Source organism: Paralichthys olivaceus, chromosome 19 (genome assembly GCF_024713975.1).
Source record: "Paralichthys olivaceus isolate ysfri-2021 chromosome 19, ASM2471397v2, whole genome shotgun sequence".
Taxonomy (NCBI): Eukaryota; Metazoa; Chordata; class Actinopteri; order Pleuronectiformes; family Paralichthyidae; genus Paralichthys; species Paralichthys olivaceus.
The window spans coordinates 7,060,678-7,084,443 of NC_091111.1; the positions used below are offsets into that span (position 1 = coordinate 7,060,678).

At 42.9% G+C, this 23,766-nt stretch overlaps 1 protein-coding gene across 3 annotated transcripts in view; it reads right to left on the reverse strand.

Moving 5' to 3' along the window:
* The window catches only part of LOC109632380 (kelch-like protein 29), a 213,193-nt gene that overhangs the window by 9,321 nt on the left and 180,106 nt on the right, over positions 1 to 23,766 (reverse strand). For all 3 annotated transcript variants that reach the window (XM_020091615.2, XM_020091613.2, XM_020091614.2), the window contains 2 exons: positions 23,474 to 23,654; positions 2,217 to 2,410 (listed from right to left, as the gene is read on the reverse strand). In XM_020091615.2, coding sequence (XP_019947174.2) covers positions 2,217 to 2,410; positions 23,474 to 23,654 — 375 coding nt within the window. The remainder of the gene's footprint in view (positions 1 to 2,216; positions 2,411 to 23,473; positions 23,655 to 23,766) is intronic.

Consider the following 23,766-nt stretch of genomic DNA (forward strand, 5'->3'; position numbering starts at 1 on the left):
AATTCATCTAAATGAAAGTAAACAGAAAAGTGTTTTTAATTTTGCTTTAAAAATATGAATTTTGTTGCAGAATTAAAGGACTATTTCAACATTATTCTAATTTTGTTTTATTTGTAGATGGGAAGAGCAACACTGCTCAAGAAAAATCTAAAATAAAGCTACAAGATATAACATGTTGTTATAACATTTTATAAGTGGTACCAGGAAGAGAGACGGCAGCTGTGTCCAAATAACATGCCGGCATGTTTAAGACTAAAAGCAAGACCATTGTGGTCTCACAGGCTTTAATTTTAATCAATTTTATTCTTTCATTCTCTGCACTTGGTCAACTGTGTTTGTTTGTGTGCTTTAAAAATGACCTTGACTTGAATTAACAAGTGAGTTTAAGATAAGATATGAGAATGTATCTGTCTATTTCCCCCAAAAGGTCAAACTATCATTTTCGCGCAATTCATTTTGTGGCTTAAAATGAAATGTCACATGTTTGTGTGTTTAACACGTTTTTCAGACCCGAATGTTAAACGAGAAGTAGCAGGATGTGTTTTTTTGTTGTTTTTCTTAAATCAACAGCCATCATTCCTGTGCTGCATCTTTCAAGGTAATATTTCTGGAACTTTCCACAGCGAACACAGCTGCTCACTGAGAGTTTTTGCTGCTACCTTGAGTTATGGCTGCTTGGTTAAAGGGTTCCTTCTGGTGCCCCGTCCTTCACAGGCGTCTGGTGGCCTCGACTGGAATGTTGAATAACTACAGAACAGTTTTGCCACTAACTCAATGTGAAAACCTAAGGTCAGACCAAAAAGTTATTTCAGCTATGGTCTTAACATTATAGTGACAGAGCAATGATATGGAACTACAGGATTGGACAGGTCACACACACATCACTGAATTCTCTCTTGACACGAGTGTGGATCAACATTCTCGCTGTAAAAAACTGTACTACTGACGACTATGTCCTGCTAGCAATCAATAGATGAAGTCTGAAAAAGCTAATTTTTAAATGACTGGCTGGGGAACCTGTCACTCACCGACCTGCCTGCCCGTGCACTCATTGCCCTTGAGAGGAGTTTTCAGCCAGAGCGATAAACGTCACTGAGACAGAGACGATAGAAAATACGTTGCTGTTTTCATTTATGAGCTCCAGAATCTGGGCGGAAAAATCAAATTTCACATATGAAGAACGCAGAGGCTCAGTACATGAAAATGTTCAGAACATTCGGGTGAGGGTGGCACCTGGGTAAAGCGTGCAGAAGGCAGGACATGGAATATTAACTCTCGTCACCTATCACAGTTGACATCTTTGTCTGTATTGTCCTACTTCTATGTCTCATATTTTTCATCCTGAGATCTTTGTTTTCCATATACTTCTGCATCTGTTGCGTGTTAGAAACATCATCACTGGCTCGCTGTGAATTTTCTGATATTTCCTATTGTATTCTCACACGGGCTCACTCCTTATCCAAGCATTTTACTGGGGGCTGGCAGGCAAAGCTCCGGAAAACATTGGGCACAGCTAACTTGAATGTTTGTGTTCTCACATCCATCAGAGCATGTACTGAAAGCAGCTTTAGAGACATTGCAAAGGTGTTTTTTTTCAGTGCATGAAGTGCAGAGGCAATATGACACACTTACTATAAAGCCTCAGACATTCCTCTTCTGTGTGACAATCAGTTGCCTTCAAATGGCAATCAGGAGTTTATGGTCTCAACCAGAAGGAGTCAAGTACATGAGATGATATTCAAGTGGGTAGAGTTGAGACAATACTGTTGCTAGGAAACCAGGATGGAGGCTAAAAGACGACATAAGTAGTTGAAAAGGAATGCATGTAAATGAATGGGTGGAGTAATATGCAACTTCTCTAATTTGACTGCTACATTGCTATTTAAAAAAAAGCGTTAATGTTCATGTTTTTTCTGATGTGTTAGAGGGGAGCCATTTAACTAGCGGGTGGATTGTTTGCTCTTAAATAGAAAATGTGAAGGCATAATGAGGGAAAAGAAAACAAACAACACAATTGGGATTATCGAACCACATCCTCATACACAGCGCCTTAAATAGGAAACAACAGCTTTGTGAGGATACAAAAAGTGATGGTAACAATGGCAACACATCCCCCGAGGACATAACTTGTCTTCAATTGTGTCGAAGCTTGTGAGTGTGAATGAAAGCTCTTGTGAATGTGTGACGAAAACAGCGGTAGCCGTCGCCCCTCTTACCTATCATGGGAGATTCGATGAAACTCCAGGTGTTGCTCTGCGGCACGAAGGACTGGAGGACACCGGCCGAGCGCCCCGCCTCGTTCACGCCGCCGAACACGTACACCTTCCCTCCGCACACGGTGGCCGCTGCAGAATGGACCGGCTTTGGCAGGGGAGACACTGTTTCCCATTGGTTGGTGATGGTGTCGTATCTTCAAAGAAGAGAAATAAGAATTTTCTTTTTAGATATTTTGAGTTTTTGTGCACAATTAGAGTAACTTTACTCTTTGATGACAGTCTCCACTGGTCGAAAAAACACCTAGCATCTGGCTTTTGTCTGCAGTGGGAATGGATACATTTGGCGTTCAGTTCAAATGGACTCTGCAGTAGACAGTTATCTTATTTTTTCACATTTTGGGAACAAAGGGGAACAACAGTTTTTTTTTATGTCGTGCAAAATGCAACACTAGCAAGACAGCGAGGTGAGAGAGCTTCACAGTGTTCACAGTTTGGAAAAACGCACGTTTACCTGCCAAGTTTGGTGCAAAAGATGAAGAATACATCATCTTAAATCATGATAAATGTGATAAGATCCACATCGAGGTTCAGACTTGACTCACAAGTGATTTCATGACCCTGCTTACTTGAAAGAGATGAGGAGTCTGTAAATGATTCTGCTACAATGCCTTCTCATTTCTACGCACACCAACAGTATACAGAAACATTCACATTTCTAAGTTCCCACTGGTCTGAATTCGCAGTGAAATGCTCGTTTTAGCTGCAGGGCTGACAGATGTAATTAGCAGAATGCCTACACCACCAGGGAAGATGAAAAAGACCGACCATTACGTACAATGACAGCAATTAAAGCAATTACCCAAAGCAACATATGTTGGGAGCTACAAGCCATTACTCTCTAGAGCTGGGTTGTGTGTCAATGCCGAGCTTTGGACCTTCCTCTGTGAGCCCCCTCTTTGGCAGAGACTTCAACGCTGCGCCTAAAAACTCAACCGACCCAAACCAGCACAAACAGACGGATGAAAGGGCCCCGACACGATGGGCTGCATGACAAGAAGATGCTCAATCGCAGGGCAGTGCCCTTGTCAGAAGTGGAGGATGTGGGTGTGTTTATATGTATATTTCCTACATTTGCATTTGTGAGTGTTCAGACATGTGTTTGTGTGTGTTTCTTTTGCCCTGTGGCTCCATTAGCGCAGTGTGTTAGCGGCGCAATCCTGTGTCCATGGGCCACTGATCAAAGCAGCCAAGCCGACAGCCCTCCAGCTGGAGTGGGCTTCATTAAAAAGCTGCAAATGGATCCAGGATCTGTGATTAGAACACACACATCCATTCAAACAACAGCAAGCCTCCTTAATCAAGGTTGTCTCTTTGTTGTAAAAGAAAAAAAACACCTTTACATGAAAACTCACATCCAGCGTCCCCCAGGAGAAGAATCCTTACACTTCAAACGCTAAAGATTTAAGAAACAAAGACCCCCACAGCATCAATTTAAAGGCAATTTTTTGAAGTGCGAGTTTCCCACAGGGGTCAATGAACTTCATCAGGTGTCTGCTCCCATTACTTTCATATTCACTTTTTCATAAGACGCTCCTGCAAAGACGTACAGGTGTGAAAAGATATTTTTTCAGGCTGCAGATGCTTCACTGCTTCAGCTCCTTTTATTAAGTTAGGCTGAATTTAAATGACACCTGGAAGCGGCAGTTGCATCCAGCTTGCAGTGAGAAGACCGCGAGATAAAGCGCGAGAGGAGACGAGCGAATTAGCCTTCGGGAATATTCGCTTCGGGGGTCTGATCGTGTCCTTGGCAACAGCGGTCGAGGCGAAGGGTTTAAATTGACAGGCAGTCTGAGAGAGAGACAAAGACGACACTCTGGGAAAAGGTGGACTTGGAACACTCAGTGTGCCAAGTAGCACTGTTTAAACACACACACTCACCCCCCCACCCCCCCACCCACCAGCATCAGGTTGAGTAACTGAGCCCTGCTGTGATAGAGGGACTAACATGGGTCTCATTCTCTGGCAGATGTAATTACCCCTCGGACCACATCAGAGGAGGTTCTGAACTGTGAGGGTCAGGCAGCGTGGAGTGACGCTGATTAGGGTCTTAGACATGAAGCCAAAAGGAACTACAGCAAACAGCTGGCCATGATGAAAATAGATTAAAGACAAAAAAAGACTTAATTCTGCACACAAAAAAGTCTTTACTATTAAAGAGACACATCTTACATCACTCAGATCCTCAAATGTGATTTCCAGTCTTAGCTTTTCTCAAAAAACAACAAAGTATGATCTGCAATAACTTTCAGTTCTCCTCAGCTCATTTGAGCTCACGGGTTTGATCCCACATTTTGGCTCAATCACACTTTTCTCATCAACTTTAAAGCAGCTGTTTTTAATGCAGCACTATGCAACTATTTTTTTTACGTTAAAATGGCAGCTCCACAATTAGTTTGATAGTTTACTGACTTGGAATAGTGCCGTTTTCATTCCACTCCTCACCCCGAACACCTGTTCTTCTTCTCTTTGCAACTTCGGTGATCAGGTACGATCTCCGGTGAGAAGTGTGTAACTGATGGTTGCAGCCTAAATTGTCAGATTCAGGCACAAGAGAAACGCTGAGTCTAAAAGTCATTAAACCAGTGATTATCTCCTATATTCAGAGAGGAAACTTTCCAAATATGAAGAATTCTGGTGAATGGCTCCGGCTGGCATTAGCCTTGTTGGATGTATTCTCTTTGAGAATGCCCTTATAGTTCGCATTTATAGCAGGGAAGTGTGATCCAATCCCAAGTGGTCACCGGAGAGAAATGTATTTTAATACCAGGTGTGAACAGATAAACTTAGAGCTGACCACTTATGATCAGAGCACTTAGCTGCTACAGAGCCTGACATTTCCATCAGTTACCAAGAACAGAGCTGAAACTAGAGAGAATACTGACTTGGATTATTTAGATGATCATTGTCAGCTGAATGTGGAAATAAGCAGCTGTTCACAAGTTCACAAGGTGATAATACAGGTTGTGAAGAAGCTTTAAAATTAGCTTAAACATTCAACCCTAAAAATCCTAGGTAATCTCCTCTGAGCAGTTCAAATGATCTGATTCGGATTCTGCCCGCTTCACTGTCATGAAAGAAGCACAGGCGAATATGTAAAATATGCCCAACCAGTCTAACTTTGTCAGATAATGGCTTGCTCAAGTGAGACCCCCGTCTCTTTTAGCGAGCGGCAGATCAAGGAGGGGTTTTAAGGGGCCATTAATGTAAACACGGCACAGCTATCGAGCCGTCAAATGGGTCAGGAGTTTTTGATGAAAGCCGACAAGTGCAGGTCAGAGAATAGTCGGCGTCTGCGACAGTCTCAGAGGTCACAAATCTGATTAAATTCATTACATGACTGATTCACCATCAAGCTTTTAATATGAACCGTGACATTAGAACTGACACTAAAAAGATTCTCTGAGTGGGAGTATATCGTTCAATTATGTCTCCAAGGCAGATGAGATGGAGGAGGGAGAGAGAGACAGAGGAAGAATGAAAACACTGCATTCATTACAAAAACAAAGACGAGATCTCTCCTTCTTATCCTCTGAATTCTCTCCGTCACACAGAAAAGGCAGACAGAGCTTTTTTCTTTTTGTCACTATAACAGTGTAGGAGTTTATCCGTCAACATGTTGCGCTGCATCCATTGTTTTTTCTCCTTCCTCCTCTTCTTCAGTGTTTATACACAAGGACTGATCTCTGCATGAAGCCATGTAATCGGCTGTAGCTCCTGACAGGGCTTGTTTTATCATGCGGGCACAATCATCTGGAAAATGCTGCTGCAGGATTACAACAGAACAAACAATGTACGATTGTGTTCTTGAGTGTCGTGAGAGAGAGACTGAAAGAAAGGAAGGAAGACAGGTAGAGAGAGAGGGAGGGAGAGAGAGAGAGAGACATTATGCTGTGACTGGTATGTCACAGAACACAATTTTAATCCCATGTCAAGGTGTAAGCATCATTGCATTGGTAAAGAAAAGTACCAGCTAATTTGTCCTTGTGCTTTCCTCTCCACTGACCCGACAGGAGAAGAACACCGAATTTTGGATGGATTTGTTTTCTCCCCACCTGCTTGTCGGCTCATTATTGCACATAAAAAACTGATGGCACCTTAATATAACAGTTTTCAACCTACTAGAGATGTCAAGATACCCAAATTGTTACCACGGCAGAAAATAATTACTTTAACACAACCCTTTATAAAAATATTTGAAAAACAACAGTGGCTATATAGCCTAATAAATGAAAAGAGAAGACACACACACACACACACACACACACACACACACACAGTATTTAGAATTTGGTCAGAATAGTTTCCATTGGTAGCTTCATTCTCAGGGCTGCGTTTAAAAAAAACTTCTTTTTAGCACCTTCATGGACAAAAAATGTCCTCAAGGTAATGAAAACTTTCTATATGTCTCATTCATTCACAATTCAATTCAATTTTATTTGTAAAGCGCAAATTATAACACACGTTATCTCAAGGCAATTTACATAGTAAGGGAACGACACAGTTCCCACAATGACCACTAGAGAGAAAACACATGAAGAAATATATAGAACCAGATTCAACTTGGAGAAGACTATTTGATATTAATGGTTAGTAAATAAATGGTAAGCCAATCAGATTTTGACATGATCTCCATCAGCCAATCGTGTTGATTCTTTCAAACTTTAAAACATCTGTCATTTCAGTGAATCGCAGCAAGACTTCTCCTCTCCACTCACTTCTAGTCTCAACATCCAGTGTCCTGGTCGAGTCCAGCTGAGTCCACTCATCTCCTCATCTCCTCAACATTTTCACTAGGAGGAAGTTTATGCCACTCACAAGAGTAGTTCCCATCAGATGTTTACTGTTGTTTTACAAACATTTGCATTAATACAAGCTCTGGTGAGTCTTTGTATGTGTGTCTTTAGACATTCTACTCTCCAACCAAACCTCAGAAATTAAAACTCTTTTGGCATGGGGCCTCATTAGAGGGTTTTATTGCAGTCTCGTGTACATAGAGGATAATAGAAAATAAGGGGCTTCTCACAAAATTGCAGTTGCGTTGGATAAACATTATCATCAATTCTAAGGGGGCCCTTCTAAGCTCGGGCCACAGGCAGTTTCCCTACTGCCTACCCTGTTGCAACACCCCTGAGTGCCCATGAAGTAACACGTCACCTAATGTCCCACAGCATGGCTCGCACCTTTGCCATCAGGGCCCTTTAACTTCACTTAGCTCTTTATCTTTATCTTAGTATCTTTGATCAATTATTTTAGATTCAACTTTCTAAAAATAATTGTTATTCTTCATCTCCAAAAAGCAAAAGAGGAAAACTACAACTGAAAACCAAAAATACATTGCCGTTTTCAAAATCTATCTCAAAAACAAAATGGTACATGTCTGATTGAGGGCTCCACCACCGAAGAATATGTCACTCTGTAATGATGTCATCACACTGAGCTCAGAAAATGTGGCACATAAGCACATATTACTGCGGGGCCTTCTCTCCATAAAATTAACTAGGAAATATACATCTGGGTCACAGACCATAAAAGTTAATGGATGCAGTAAAGACGCAAGAATTATGCAGCATTCCACTAGATTTGCTCAGTTGCATTATTTGTCTAAAAGCCTGATGTGTGTGTCTTGCCTTTCTGTTTATGAGCTAGCCACGATTGAGCAGTGTGCTATAGCAATATAATGCAATACAGCATGTTGTTTTAGTCATAGATTGTATGTAAAGATGGAAGACACGTCTCTGATCTTAGATGTTTTTATAGCTTTAAATAACCAATTAAAACAAATTTAAAAAAACATTAGTGTGATAATAACAACTTAAAAAGACATACAAAAATTATTCAGAATGTACTTTGACTTTTTAGTTTGGCCAGTGTCACATTTGCTAACATGGACAATCAACATGCTTTGGTTTGACTTTTCAGAAGCAGTCATATCATCATTACAATGCCCTGAATGAATGAAAGAAAGTTGTTGACCAATGCCTTCCTCTTTAAGCTGACCTCATATACCACCGTGTACTATATAGTGCGCTAGTTGTCTGTATTGCTTCTTTAAATATATAATATTTAGGCTATATATTATATGATGATGCAATCTAATCATCTACAAGGAGCCTGAGGCATCTCCACCAACTGAACCACACTTATCTTCATATCTCTCTCTCTCTCAGTGACTCACACTCTCAAACACACACTCTCAAACACACACACACGATAAACTGGGTTTGATGGGTTGACAGTGTTTGAAATACTGACACATATCCATTTCCCCTGAGATACAAACTACAGCATATATGGAGTGAGTAACGAGAGTGGAGAGTTAGAGGGTGGAGAGAAAACACGCACGCACGCACGCACATGCACGCACACGCACGCACCTCTTGATTAGATAACAAAACCACTCGGGCTCTATGCATCTCAATGCTCACACAAAGATCCATTAGGAGCCAGAGGAGTGCATCATGCAGCAGTTACAACCACACTGTAATGACATGCAAACACTGACTGTGTAATAATAACTGTGGCATTGCCCACATATAGATATTAAAGGCCTTGAGATGCACACAGCTCGTAGTGGAAGTTCCTGCTCAAACAGGATATTAAAAATACCTTCACTCATTTAAGTTGTTAGCTACGCTTACCCCACGTAACAATAGGCCCACAACAACAACACCGTAACCTTTAAAAAGAAAAGTGTGTGTATCAGGATGTAATTTAAGCAAGTTAGTAAAAAATGCGTTCATTGCCTGCAGAAAGGAGCTGATGCTCTAGATTCTATCAAGCAGCAACTCATGCCCTTAAGTAACAAATTCACATTAATCCCTGCAACACCAGAGCATTCTGTTTCTGCTGCCCACACGCACCCTCGGATACACGAGAAGCTGAAATCTTCAGTTTGCATCCAAATCAATAGAAACACATTTGGTTTAAATTGTCACAATTGTGGGGGCTGGCACTTAGGATTTTAAGTGAAAGGTTTCTACAACCATTGGCGTGATTGTCGTGAAGCTTGGTGCAGACATTAACAGCCCCCCCGCTGATCAGCCAGCCTTTCATCTAACGCCACTGGCAGGTCAAATTGTTAATTTAACGAATAATTCATGAACAAATACTTGCAAAACTAATGACATTCCAATTGCCCTTAGCAATTCTTAATGTGTGGTACTGGTTAGCAAATACTCTCATGCTAATTCGCAAACTTAAGATGCTGAAGAAAATAAATATTTGGGTCTTTTGAGCATGTTAGCATGCTGATGATAGCATTTAGCACCGCTGTGACTAGGCACTTATACCTTATATCTCCGTCTTCTTTTTTTTGGCGGCTAGCAACCAATGTCAATCCACTGTGTTCCAATATCCCACTTCCTCTTCTTACTCCCCATTCGGCACTCTATCTCTTATTACACTTTGATTTTAAATGACTTGTTGCTTATCATGTTTTGTGCTCTTAATAATAATAACATTATTATTTTGTGTTATTAATGATGTATTGTAAAGTGTCCTTTGGTGTTTCACAATTAAACAAAATGTTATTATTATATCATCATATAAGTTGGGGCATTGACTCCTCTTACTTTACAGTTATTCTGGACAGAAAAGGAAACGCGAGTGAGAAAAAGATGGACGGAGGAGTTAGTTAGTTGTGGTTGCCGGGACAGTTTAGTTTAGTGTTATTCACTTACACGCTCATATTTATAGACATAGGCCCCAGGTTGAGAAATACAGGAATTCCCCTTTAAATCCCAAGTTTGCGACCTCGTTCATCTGGAGTCACATGTCATTACACGAGAACACATTAATATATTAAGACATTTACATGCAGCCCCATGTCTGTTTGGTCAATTTTCTATATTGTCACTGGAACAAGCACAAGAAGAGAGTGGAAATGTGTGAATGTGAGTGAATCAATCCCTCATTAGCCTTCTGCCTCCTGTCAGAAGTAATGAACTGAGAGGTTGTGATAGGCCCGAGGAAAACAAGGCTACTGTGTGAATCAGCCATGGCCTGGAGGGCACTCAAGACAATTTGCACACAAATATAGGCATAGTTTGCTAAAATTAACATTTCTCCTGTTTACCAAGAAAATATTCATTAGCAGCTGCAGGACCTGAACTGCTCTATGTTTTAAAAAATCAAGTGGAAATGTTCTGCTGAACTTTCACTTTTCAAGCAAATTGTTGCTCTGCATTTGTATCGTATCCAAGATGATTAACTCATACCTGGGCAAGAGGGAAAGGTGTAAATGGGAGACAGGATCAAGAAGGAGGAGAAAAAAAATAAGGAAAGGAGTTTCATTCAGCTTTTATTTTTTTTTGCATTCATTTCAATGTGAAGGCAGGACAAAGACAGAGGCACATGAGAGAAGGGACATCCACTTTGGAGGAGGAAGAGGAGGAGGAGGACAAGTGAGAGTGGGTGCGAGAGGACAGAGTCTATCTGTGTTGTGTCAGCTGCCATCTGTGTGTCAGAGCACATCACAGAAACTGTGAGGCCTGTAACCACACCTCCACTATCACCCTGCTGTCTGTCGGGCACCAACACTTGCGCATACACATCATTCGCACACACTCGGTTACATTTTCCCCGCACTATGCACTTGCACACATACACACAGCATCTTTCAATCCATGATGTGTGGACATAAGTGAAACAATAATATGCACTTGGGTCTCCTGAAGCAGCAGTTGGTCTAATGACGGGTTTGCTCTTTATTACCTAAACAGAGGAGGTTATGTTTTAATCTGTTAGTTTTTTTTGGTAGTTATCAAGAATAAGCAAAATCTACTCAACTGATTTCCATGACATTTCTTGAAGGACTGGGGCATGGACGAACCCATTGCCCTTAACAATGACCGCCTAGTTTTAGAGCAGCTCTGTCTCAGTCTTGGTGGACGCATCCACTCTATTGAGTGCCATTCCACATTTGCAATGTGTTTGTCCTCATCTGATTAAATATTGCTGTTTCCGAGGACCTGAAACTAATCTTTAACGATAGTTTATGTCCTATACTCAGAGTCCATTGTAGCTGCATTGGATTTAACCTTGCAACGGCTGAGTGTCTGTGTTTGGCCACTTACACTTCTTGGTTGCAGTATCTAGTGAATGGAGATGTCCTTGTTACAGTTGGTGACAATGAAAGAGTTTCATGAAGATTTGTGATCTCAACATTGAATTAAATTTGCGTTGGTGTTTCTTACAAATACCGAGGTCCTCAAATGAGCAAACTAACCTTTTGCTAGACTCTGTCACGCTTTTACGCAAATTGTCAGAGATGAAAACGAAAACAGCAGCTTTGTGACAGCTAATTTGAACTCGTTTGTATGCACCTTTGTTCGTCGTGTTGATTTTCTCTGTATGTGACAGCTGTTTGTTGCACTGTTCTCTCTCCCCTAGATCGCTAACCAATGTTTGACGGTGAAATCTACTGAGTCGTGCCTTGGAGAGAAAGGGGTGCTGACGTTTTTGCAGCTTCATAAGTGGCACGGCAAAGAAGACAAAACAGCAGTCGCTCGTCATTTTAATACAAAATGAATGAGTTCTTAATTTTTCTAGTCTCCTGCTGAATAACCCTTGAAAAAAAGAGTTCCACCAACACTTTGTTTCTGGATTGGGTTATAACAGCTATTTAGAGACCAATACATTTGTACACACCTTCCCAAGTTATTAGTAACTAACACAAATATAACCTACTTGGAGGAATCATTTTTATACATAATTTAATACCCAGCCTTTTGCTACTCATCTTCACCTATTCTCTCTCTCCCCATTTACACTTGCACCGTCCTGTCAAAGGCAAAATGCCCAAAAATATAAAAATAAAATTGTTTTAACTCAAATTGTCGGCCACACCACAACCATAACAACAATGACAGTCAGGGGATCACTTTCTGAGTCATTTGATAAGCAACAGAAACGCTGTCTCCACTCGGCAGATGACTTTGCAAAGAGACTCATTTTTGAGGTTTGAAAAAACCTACAACACAAACGGTATTTACGAAGACGTTAACAAGTCGAACTCCTGGGAGGCAACCGCCTTCACCCTGCAAGAGTTTTTTTTATCATTACTAATGGAGATGAGGAGATGTTCGGGGCTCAGACACAGCTGAAGTACGCAGCAAAACAGATAAAAGTCAGAGAAGATAAATAGTGAAGTGAAATGGTTTTTCTCTTTATTATCCCGTGACCTCCCTCAGATTTATCCGGGGACCCCTTCAGGGATTCTGAGCCCCAGGTTGGGGAGCAATGATTTAACCTCTGACACATTTACTCATTTATGAACTCCCAAATCTCCCTTGTTCCCCCTCAAGGGCAGAGCTGCTTGGCTTGTTATTTGCTCATAGTACACACATCTGACAGATTGTGTACGATGACATCTGGGGATCTGATGGAGTCTTGCTCTCCATATGGACGACTGTGAAGTGTGTTCATCCGACAGGCTGAAGTCAAGGTCAGCCAAAAGACAGACGCACACACACACACACCTACACTCCACTGCCATCACTGTAGGACACACACAAACACACACAACTCATTAACTCTGATGGATTACAGCAAATTTCAGTCTAATAACACACCGTTCATAAATGCATGCAAGCACAAGCACACACACACACACAAACACACACACACACACACACACACACACACACACACACAATTATTGTGGCACATACAAGCACAGATGGACACGGACCTGCCACCTCAGTGTCACCTTCAGTTAATCCTTGTGAGACAGCGAGCAATCCATCCAGTGGCCACACAGATTTACCCATAATCCCTGTGAATGACTTAATTCAGAGCAGAAGTCTGCTGTGTGTGATCGCACAATCTGTCCATGTATACACACACACACACAGAAACTTTGTATTTAGACAGCAGCAGATATGCTGTTCAACACCCGTGCAAACCCCAAAAAGAGGGCACCTTGAACAACTATGTGAAAGAGAATGTAGGGTGCCATGATAATAGTGAGAGTGTTCTCTCTTAGTGTTTCTATGTGTGTGTGAGAGTAGACACAGATTTAATTGGATGGGAATGTCACATAGGACAAGGAACAAGAGTGCTGTCGGTGGTCTAGGTCGTAAACCAATTACTGTTCCACCCTCTTCAAAACTAGATGGGAGATGGAAGACTTAGACCCCACTTCATTACCAAAGTAAGCCCCCCTGTGTTGAAAGCAGCCATGTAGAGTAGCGCTGGGGGGTGGCGGGTGGCGGGCAGTTGTGCTGAGACGGGGGGTTTAGAATTAAAATTGACATCCAGATTCCCAGGGAGGAAGTGGATGCAGCTGATACTTGAAGTTTGATTGCTTAGTCGTAAGGGGTAGTTGTGTGTGTTTTAAGGGAGCTACAGTGTGCGTGGTGTTGTTTTCATCTATGACAAGTAAAATGAATAAAATTAACACTTCCTCTCCTCTTCCTCTGTGAACAGGGACAATGAGATCTTATTCAATTAACACACACATATATAAATATACTTTTTTTTTTACACACACACACACACACACACACACACACACACACAACACTATCTATCACACACCATTCACATACTGTCAGGGCAATCAGGGCAATTTGGGATTCAGTATCTTGCTTGAGGGCACTTCAGAATGCGGAGTGGAGGAGCCGGGGATCAAACCACAGACCTTCTGGTTAGGGAACGACCCAGGCTACCTCCTGAGATACATCCGTAGTATTCACAGCTCTGTATGAGAACAATGAATTAATAAAACAAATTAAAAAAAAAAAACATGCAGTGTAACTAATCAATAAATTAATATTCCCCAATTATTCCCATTGATGCATGAAAAATAGTACAGAGGAAGTGCATTCAATGGCCATATGTAATCATTCATATGTACAGTATGTGGGGGAAAGGATGTTCTCTGTACTACTGAGTGTACTGTACACACACTACATGTATGTACTGTTCAGACACTGCACTTATCTCCCATTAATGTGAGCACCTTCACCTTCACACAGGACAAATCTATATATAACAACTAACCCTCCCACCTCCAGTGTCAGTCCCTCCCTGGATGCCTGCCAGGCACCACGTCTACATATTGCGATGGTTTGCCAGGGCCCTGCCTTCGAAAAGGTCAGTTGTTGCGTCCTCCTGAGGAAAGGGGTGGGCAGCGGTGGCGGACTGACTGCCAACCATCTCGGCGGCATCTGTCACATCCTAACCACTGATAATTAGCCAGCAAACACACTCACTACACTGCTCCAGCATGTCTGACTGAGAGGGGGGATACGAAGGGAATGTGCTGTTTTTACATCTGCATTTCTGTTTTTGAGAGGGAGAGAAAGAGAGAGAGGGGGAGAGAGAGGAAGGAATAGAAAAAAGTTAAAGAAGCAAGAAAGAAGGCCAGAGAAAAATGACTTGGTTGTTGGTAAAGACTAGCAATTGTCTGAAGTGCCAGCCCATTGTTCATCGACGAGGCGGAAGCACATTCGGTTCATACTAGTCATTACCTGCCGCCTCTCTCTGCTTTTCCCTAATACCATCCTCCGGCGCGCACACACACACACATACACAAGCACACACTCTTTGCACCATCTCCCTCCGCGTCTCCGAGACCTCAGCACGCCATTAGTAGACAATATAGAGGAGACACTGTCTTTACTCGAGCATGTCAGACAGATTCAACATCACCGGCCTCGCAGGCCCCAAATACACCCATCATCTCCTGCCCACCTAATCAGCGCCGTGAAGAGACAGAGGGAGCGAGGGGACAGAAGGAGCTGGAAAGGCCAGAGAGATGAGATAGGGAGAGATTGTGGTTAAAAGAGGAAACCAGGGGGGAGGAGAGAGGGAGGCGAGGAACTACAAAGAGAGAGAGAAAGGGAGAGAAATATGAGAGAGATGTGATGATCAGCTTGATTTGGGCCCACTCTCTTTTCAGCCTCGGAGCGTCAAAATGTCTGAGAGATGCAGTGGCAGCTGCAGGGAGCGGGAGGGAAAAGACTAAACGTACATACAACACACACACACATTTTTTTTTTGTCAAAACACGACACAAAAGTGCACAACCACGAAAGCCTGTGTAGTATTTGAGGCTTGTTTCAACATTTAAAATTTAGTCTTATAAACACAAGACGTACGCTAGCAGTTTAAAATGAAGACGTATTAGAAGAACTACTCAGGAGGAGTGTGGTTGTTTCAATCATGCCACTAATCAGAGAGACCAGAGGAGAAAATGAGAGTGAGTGTGTTTTGAGTTGCTTCAATACTAATCGGAAAAACAGCTCCTCAATTGCTTTTGTTCTCATAGCCGCAACAGAAAGATATTCACTTTCCCAAGATATAAGGTTGGAGGAAATGCACTATTGAGGGGTAATGAGGGTGTATATGAGATTATGACTGTGGGGGAGGGATGGTGGGTGGAGGAAGAGGGTGGCGGCTGGGGGTAATGGGGTTGGAGGGTGAACCAGTGCCTTGACAGCGCAGTAGGGGCCAGTGCTGTGAAGTTGGTTAATCCTGGGATTAGCTCAGCAGGGGGGAACCGCAGCGGCAGGGGGGTTCTGGGAGCCCGTTGTCCCCCATCCACAGTGCCACGCTGCCATGCAAGCAGGGGCTGGCTGTGCCCCCTCCTTAAAAACTGGCCCCGGGCACTCTCTGACCTAGTATGTGGTCATGATCCCCAAAGCAACACACACATAGACATATAAAAACATGCACTGCAAGCTCATCAGTTCGTTATTGCTGTGGAGAAGCTGCAGGGGCCGAGAGGAGAAGAGTGAGGGGTGTCTTCACATGAGCCCATTGGTTCCAGTGTGACTGATTGTGCGGGAGCGCATCGACCCACCTGGGGGGCTGCTGCATCCACACACCCCTCTACACTACCTCCCTGTCAGCTCTGCACTGCTAAACCCTTCCCAGCATGCTCCTCTTTCTCTCCCCATTCCCCTCTTTCTCAACTCTTTAACTGAAGGGTCCCCAAACACCTGGGCTGCAGAGCGGCGGGGGTGCTCTGCTGTTATTAGAATCATCGCCCTGTTGATTATTTCCCCATTGTCTCCAAAAGAGAGTGCTGTTGGGCAGGGAGCTGAGATGGACAAAGGAAGTACTTCCATCACCAAGACGTTGCGTTGCATGTGTAAGAGAGCTGTCTCGGACATGTAACGTGTGTTTAAAATGCATGTGCGTTCTGTGAGTACGATGTTTGAGGTGACAGTATGTGTAAGCTGAATATTTCTGATTGGACTGGACTGACAGTGAGCTCCACATTCTGGCTGCTTGACGGCGTTTTTTAACTGCACACAAGGGAGCAGATCCCCATCACAGCACGCCCATACTGGCAGCCAGGAGGTGAACCCCCGCCTCGCCGAAACTCAAAGAACAGCTGAATGAAGCCTCTTCCTTCTCTGAGAGCCACGTGGGGGGGTCTCTCCCACCCTCGGCGTCCCCACAGAAGGGGATCTTTCTCTGGTTGACTGGCAACCCAGTGTGCACACCACCCGTGGTCATCAAGTACTTAAAGACCTGACGCTTTGCAGAACAACCCGCAGAGGACTTTACTGTGGGCAGCAAGAGGCATGATGAAACCTCCCACTGGATTCTCCATCTCGCTGTATGTTGTCTGTCATGGCTGATTTGATCAAATTTCTCCTGCAAGCCGTTCGCTGCTCCTCCGCAAGGTCGCTGAGGCTTCACGATTTACCTCCTGCGTCAGAGTGAGCCAACGTTCTCAAAATGGCCCATTATGCTGGTCAAAAGTATAATTGCACTTAATTGAGTAAGAAAAAATTCAAGCAATAGATAGAAGACTGTGTTAAGAGATAGAATCCAACAACCCTGCCATTCAGCAGGAGAGAGAAATAGCCTGTATAATGTAACACAGATCAAGGACGCCTACACTTTACTAATAGTACATGTGCCGGTTAATGAACCTGAAAAACAACAAATGAACAGCCTCTGTTGTCACCTGCATTAAAGTACTGACCTTTTACAGAAAAGTGGTCGCACTTTTACGCAAAGGTGTTAATCTGCAGTTTGGCTTGAACACGGGTGTTTGTGCGTTCTGAGCAGTTGGCTGCATCGTCATTCACTCCTAATGAACAGCATGTTTTCAAAGATTTTATGGGCACATGTTCATATACTGCGATTGGGAAGATTCATTCTAGATTTAAAAGCCAGAGAACATGATCTTCGCAAATTGCTCCCCTCTCCTCCAGACTTGTTATCCAAACAGAGCAACATCCCTGATGAGAAGAGCTAGCTGCTGTACTCAGTGTCATGTTGCTAACAGTCTTCATGCAATATTAACTTGCAATAGAGCTTGGAGGACGCACAAACCTGTGCATAGTGTGCAATAAATAAAACAAAACCATCTATGATTGACACATCATTAGACACCCATGAATTATTCAATATCTGCAATCATATTGGTGTGCTGATGGATCAACATGCTGAGGAGCATGCGGGCCCAGGGTACCTGATTGCAAGTTAAAAGCCTCCCGAACTTGACTGCTCCCATCCCTAAAAATCTGTCAGTCATTAGTGAGGAGAGCAGGGGCAAGGAATGAGGCTGCTCGGTCCTCCGAGTCTTGATTTGGACCTCCTGCCGCTCCCAGAGACGGGCTGCATCCTCTCTGCTTCGAGATGGCTCTGATTGAAGACATAATTGTGAATGTGGGTGAATTTCACGGTCAGGAGCGTGAAACCCTCTGTGAGATGGATGGAGAGATGAGAAGCAGCGGAGGCGGGAAGGACTGCAAATTAGGGGTCGGTGTGCCTGAGCTCGAAGGTGAGAGACCTTGGCCAGGGCCAGCGGATATATGCTGACGCACAAATAAAACACAATATGTGTGTGTGTGTGTGTGTATGTGTGTGTGTGCACAGGGGCTAACATATGTACATACACTCAAGGAGCAGGAACACATAAGTGAGCACAGAAATGCAGACGCATACACAATGGAGAAAAAGATTGGTCGTGTGTAAACCATCTCCGCATTAATCACTGTGTGAGCGCAGCAAATCGACTCTGGCTGTTGCAGCGATCGGAGCCACTCCCCAGCCTTCAGATACGCTCCCCAGCAGCCATTCACATGCAATGACAAATGATTTCAGATGTTGTTAGGTGTCTTTATTACAACACCACTTCACACCCAGGCAGCTCCTTCCTATTCATTTGGAGGCGACAAAAGCAGGCTGAGTAACTGTTCTCTTATCTCCACTGGACAGAGTTGAGTCCTGCTGCGAACTGGTTGCCGATCATTAGGAGTTTTGGCCCGCGACAGAACCACACCTGCCAAATCTGGTGGTTAGCAACAAAATAAAGGATCAGCACTTAATGGGGCTCATTTATCAAAACAGATCGCTTCACAAATGGTCTGAAAGGGATCTTGAGTGGTCTTCAACAGTTTCTCTTTTCTGGCTGGGAGATCTTTGTATTGATTCAAATGTCAACTCAGAAAAGAATGTTACATTTTAAGGTCAAAAAAGTGCTTCAGGCGCTTCTGTGTAGATTGAAAGGTTGAAATAAGTTGCTATTTACTTGCATTGCCGTTAATATTTAAAAATAAAAAAGACGTACTACTTCTTCACTAAGTTCAAAAGTGCATATCAGCTTGACAGTTTCTACAGAGAAAGTAGTTGTCGAGATGCGTTCGCATTTCAAACAACTAATCTGTATATCTGTGCTCTGTCTTGTAACAAAAAAAATGAATTTGAGGAATTAAATAAACTCCTGATAATAATTCTTGTGAAATGAATTGCTGCAGTTTATCTGTCAGGCTCTTACCAAGGAGCAAAGATTGTGAATGATTTACCGCACCTGTCTTTTGAGTTGATGTGACAGACCAGCTGCCTGTTGTTCACAAATCTGCTGTGGAGTAACAAATCCTTCTTAATCTTTGAAACAGCTCTTCCTCTGCAAAACAAACACCCATATTCAGGTGCACAACCTGCCCCAATACGGTTTCCTTCACAGTGTTTAAATATCTTATCTTTAGACACATTATAGTCCATAAGTCACCAAAACATTACGTCTCCAATTTTAGACGATAGATGAAGGTTACTTTCACAAATGTTAATTACAGGTTGCTGCAAGCGCACAAAAGTCGTTCTCACACACAACAGATTCCTACTAACAGGTACAAGGACGTAAGAGTGAGAAATTTCGTGTGACAGAAGCCTTAGTTAGTTTGAGCATAAGGGTTAGTTCAGGCCACCAAGTCAAGCTCAGCTCACCTGACAGCTAAAGCAGTGGATATCAGTCAGCCCACATTAGCTGATGGCTCAGCTCCCTTCCATCCATTCATTGGCAAAGCTCAAGGCGACTTCTTTCAGCTGCTTCAGCCTGCCTACCCCTGCTGCTTCCTCTGCAAGCTGTTTTGTAACCGACCTCCACCCCAGCTCCCCCTTTTTTATACAATGTTTGATTCATTCAGGGTAATATCTGTTGTCATTGATGCGCACTCTGTTCTGTTCCCTTTGGTAATCTTGCTGCTGCTCTCCCTGTCTTAATCTTTTCAAGTATGCATGTGGAAGGGCAGGGAGGTCCCAGCACAGAGCCATACAACCAAATGTAACTTATGCAGATGCAAATGGAAGATTTCTGTGATGAAAATGATCCTGACTGAACTGCTTTGAGGGCCACATGCCCCACACTGCAGGTGAAACTTTGAGGTCTATCTATCTAAGTGAACAATAACAACATGGTCGAGTGAGCACGCTGCAAATAGTGCTGCTCATAGCTATACAATGCAGCAATGGAGCAGAACATCCATTCTTGGAAGAGGTAAGCACTTTAAGAGCAACCCTCTAGTCAGAGGTTACAATGACCCTTAAATATATGAAAACAGAAAGTGTTTTTGGTTGAACAACTGCTTTTCATGCAGCTCTTTAGAAATATTTTCTACTACCTCCTGAGTCAGAAAGGTTTTGTACGTGTTTCTTTATGGGGTGACACATCAGGGCCAGTGAGTGTCTGTAAGTTATCAAAAAACACAGACGTAGCCTGGAGGTGGGAGCTGGAATATTATTTTGATTTAGTAAGTTTTCTGATCTATATTTTTTTCATGAGGGACAAAAGTTAGAAACATACTTTGATCTGCACAGATGGACAATGTCCTCTGAGATGAGTGAACATATTTGATTTCCTTCAGCAGCCACTTTGCATCCACATTTTTTCTAATTGAATATCACTCCTTAAGGACAATCCCATTGTTCAAAGTAATCCCGAGCTGATTTTAATTCCTTTTTTGGGGGACAAAGTTTTATGATTCCAGAACCAGTTTTTTTTTGTCACTCTCTCAACTGCCATGCTTTACTGTGAAACCAGTTTATCCCTGCAGCCTTTATAGCGTGGAGTCAAAATGATAACTAACTGACTCTTTCTGGAGAAATTTGCTAACTTTAGCTACCATGAGCTACTTGCAAATATCCCGATATCAACACTGCCATCTTGCACTTTTGGAGCCAGAGTCTGCACAGTAGTGTTTGGCGGATGGCGCCGTGTTATCGAGGTCCCGCTGATACACACCCTCAACCAATGGTGAGCCAATCCCAGCTCTCAGTCATGCTTCATCCTGACACCACAACCACACTATTTCTAAACTTAAAATATCTGTGTCATAAGAACTAACTAAAAAACAAGTTGACATGTATTATTATTTTGGTCCATGCACTACAATGGAGGAGGTCGGGTTTATGATGTATACTGCAGCCAGCCACTAGGAGACTTTATGACTTCACATTTTGTGAGCTGTCATGTCCTCCATCTTTATAAACAGTCTGTATATAACTGAGGATGTGTTGATGACAAATCTGTTGTTTCGTTATGTACTGATGTTGTTTTTTTGTTTTCTGGCCCTGACTGTGAAGTCTTATGACGTTGTTGTTGTGAGTGGTGTTATTCAGCTGAGACTCACTGATGTATTTTTAGAAGTCTGGGACAAAAACAACCAATTATCCTGCCTCTGTTGTCACCTGCATTAAAGTACTGACCTTTTACAGAAAAGTGGTCGCACTTTTACGCAAAGGTGTTAATCTGCAGTTTGGCTTGAACACGGGTGTTTGTGCGTTCTGAGCAGTTGGCTGCATCGTCATTCACTCCTAATGAACAGCATGTTTTCAAACACATGTCGGAGGTAGATGACTCTGTTCAAAATAAAATATCACAACCTTTATTGTAACTTATGTGAAACCCAACACATTAGTTTCTTTACACAACCTCAACAAAGAAAAGATTAACTTTCACTGTGGAGGCACATATACATATATATTATATACACAGATGTCTGAAAGTTAGGAGAGCTGCAATACTCAGCTTATTCAATTATGAAAATATACCTGCAATATCAAAGTTGGCTTCCAGCATATAATACGTTTCTTATTGATGTTCAACATTAGCTATGCTGAGGATGTGATTCCTTCCTCACAACTTAAACTTATAATGCAAGAACACACAACCTAAGGAAGCAAAATATGTCCGACCATTAAACCGCCTTTGTTATTCCACATTAAGAGCTGTCCCCTTTATAGCATTAAATACAGTGAGACACTCTGAGCTGTATAGAAGAACATGCAGCTCACACGCTCAATGAATACCTGTTGACTAATCCACAGTTCATGTGTTAAAGGCATTCGCACAAGGTCAACGCACAAAATAAAGTAGATTAAATATGAATAAAATGTTTTTAATGGAAGTCTGAAGCAATTCTTTTAATGCCCTAATTATGACCCCTATAACAAACACAAACTCATGTGTTTGAACGTTTTATTGCCATATTAATGAAGCATTAGACCTTGCAACTCAATTATGACTCTTGCTCCACACAACATTTTGTGAAAAAGAAAAAAGGAAATTCTGGGTTGCTTAGAAACAAGCCTGTTGCCTTCTCCGACAATGTGGGGAAAAAAGATTAAGAGACCTTAGTTAGCTTTAACATGATAAGGCCAGTGAAAATAACCTTGACCCCCCATGTAACAAACGGTTTGCTGCAGCTCGAGCATTTTCTACTGAACTCCAGCTATTTCATTTGGTGTGTGGGTTGTTGTGTCTCCCTTTGCCCATGCAACCTTTGAGAGTGCAGCGCTGGGGCCGTAACACCAGCCAGAAGAGGCCTCTGGCACTTCTTGGGGAGAAGGAAAGTAGGTTAAAGTTTTTCAGTGCTGATCACTGTGTCTTGTTGCCGCGGCGCCTCAGAGAAGCTTCACAACGGCACAAAAAAATGCACACATGGGCACAGGCAGAGCAACATGCAAACGCATCGCATGGTGAAAACACTGATTTCTTCGGAGCCAGGAATACCCTAGATGTGCCGGCAGCTCTCAAATTAAGCAGCTCGGAGACAGAGGAATCAAATGCGTTTCCATTAAGGGGAAAATATTCCATCTACCCCCTGTCATAACGACACTGTATGGCAGCATTATGGGGAAATATCAAATTAGGCTGTTTCATTTGGAGGACTGTTGTGCATTGCGAACAGCTTTGGAGATCAATTGAGCAGCTAGGTAATGAGCGGCAGCGGCCTGCTCTAATATAGTCAGTAATGTTCTTTTGATTGCTTTGGTTAATCTCGCTCTGCCGTGCAGGGGGGGGCAGCCCCCCGCCCTCCGCTGAATGCCGGGCCTCAGCCCCGGTTGGAGGGAAAAACAAGGGGCAGCAGTGCTTCAAAAGTCAAACCACATGAATCAAATTCTTATATTCTTATATCGAATTTTTGTCACTAGGAATTCATGAGGGAACTGTCAATATGCCAAAGACTTTTAACAAATGCAGGAGCACAGAAGTGAAGACCCAGCTGAATAGGCCACAGTGGACGACCTTCAAGTGAAGTGTCGATGATGTGTCGCTGCTGAAGTGGATAGAATCAGACAAAGTATACCACTCTGCTCTCTGAAAGCAAAGCCTCTCACTCATGCACCGCTCGCAAACAAGTAAGAGGTGCTCTGTCGCTCTCGCACACTCACAGCTGTGACCGTTTAATATGCACCAGCTCGTTTCCATTCCTCTGCACCTCTTGGCTCTCGCATAAACGCTAACAAACCTGTACAAACACTTTTGCAAATATGCTGCGCCACGCCGCTGCATGCCACATTATCTGCCACGTTCCATTGCGTACACTGCATGTTTATTATTTTTTTTACATCCATATGTTTGCAGAGATGGCTGTGGAATTGGTTTACGGGACTGTGCGGTTGCCAGCTGGGAGCTGCTGGAGGTGTTTGTCGTTTGGCGCAACTCTTACCTTTCCACGTGGTCCAGGTTCCCTGATACGCCCAGTCCTCCTATGGTGTAGAGCTTGCCGTCGTACACCAGGCTGTTGTGTTTACAGCGAGCCACAGTCATGCGGGACACCAGGTTCCAGTTGTCCAACAGGGACATGTAGCACCATACGTCAGCCACCATCACACCCGACTCAGTACCACCTGAAATGTGTAGCATGAGGGTTATTGAATATTTATATATATATAAGGTTTACATGAGTGTTTTCGCAGCAGAAAACAGGGAAACAAGAACCTTTTGGGAAACACAAGAACT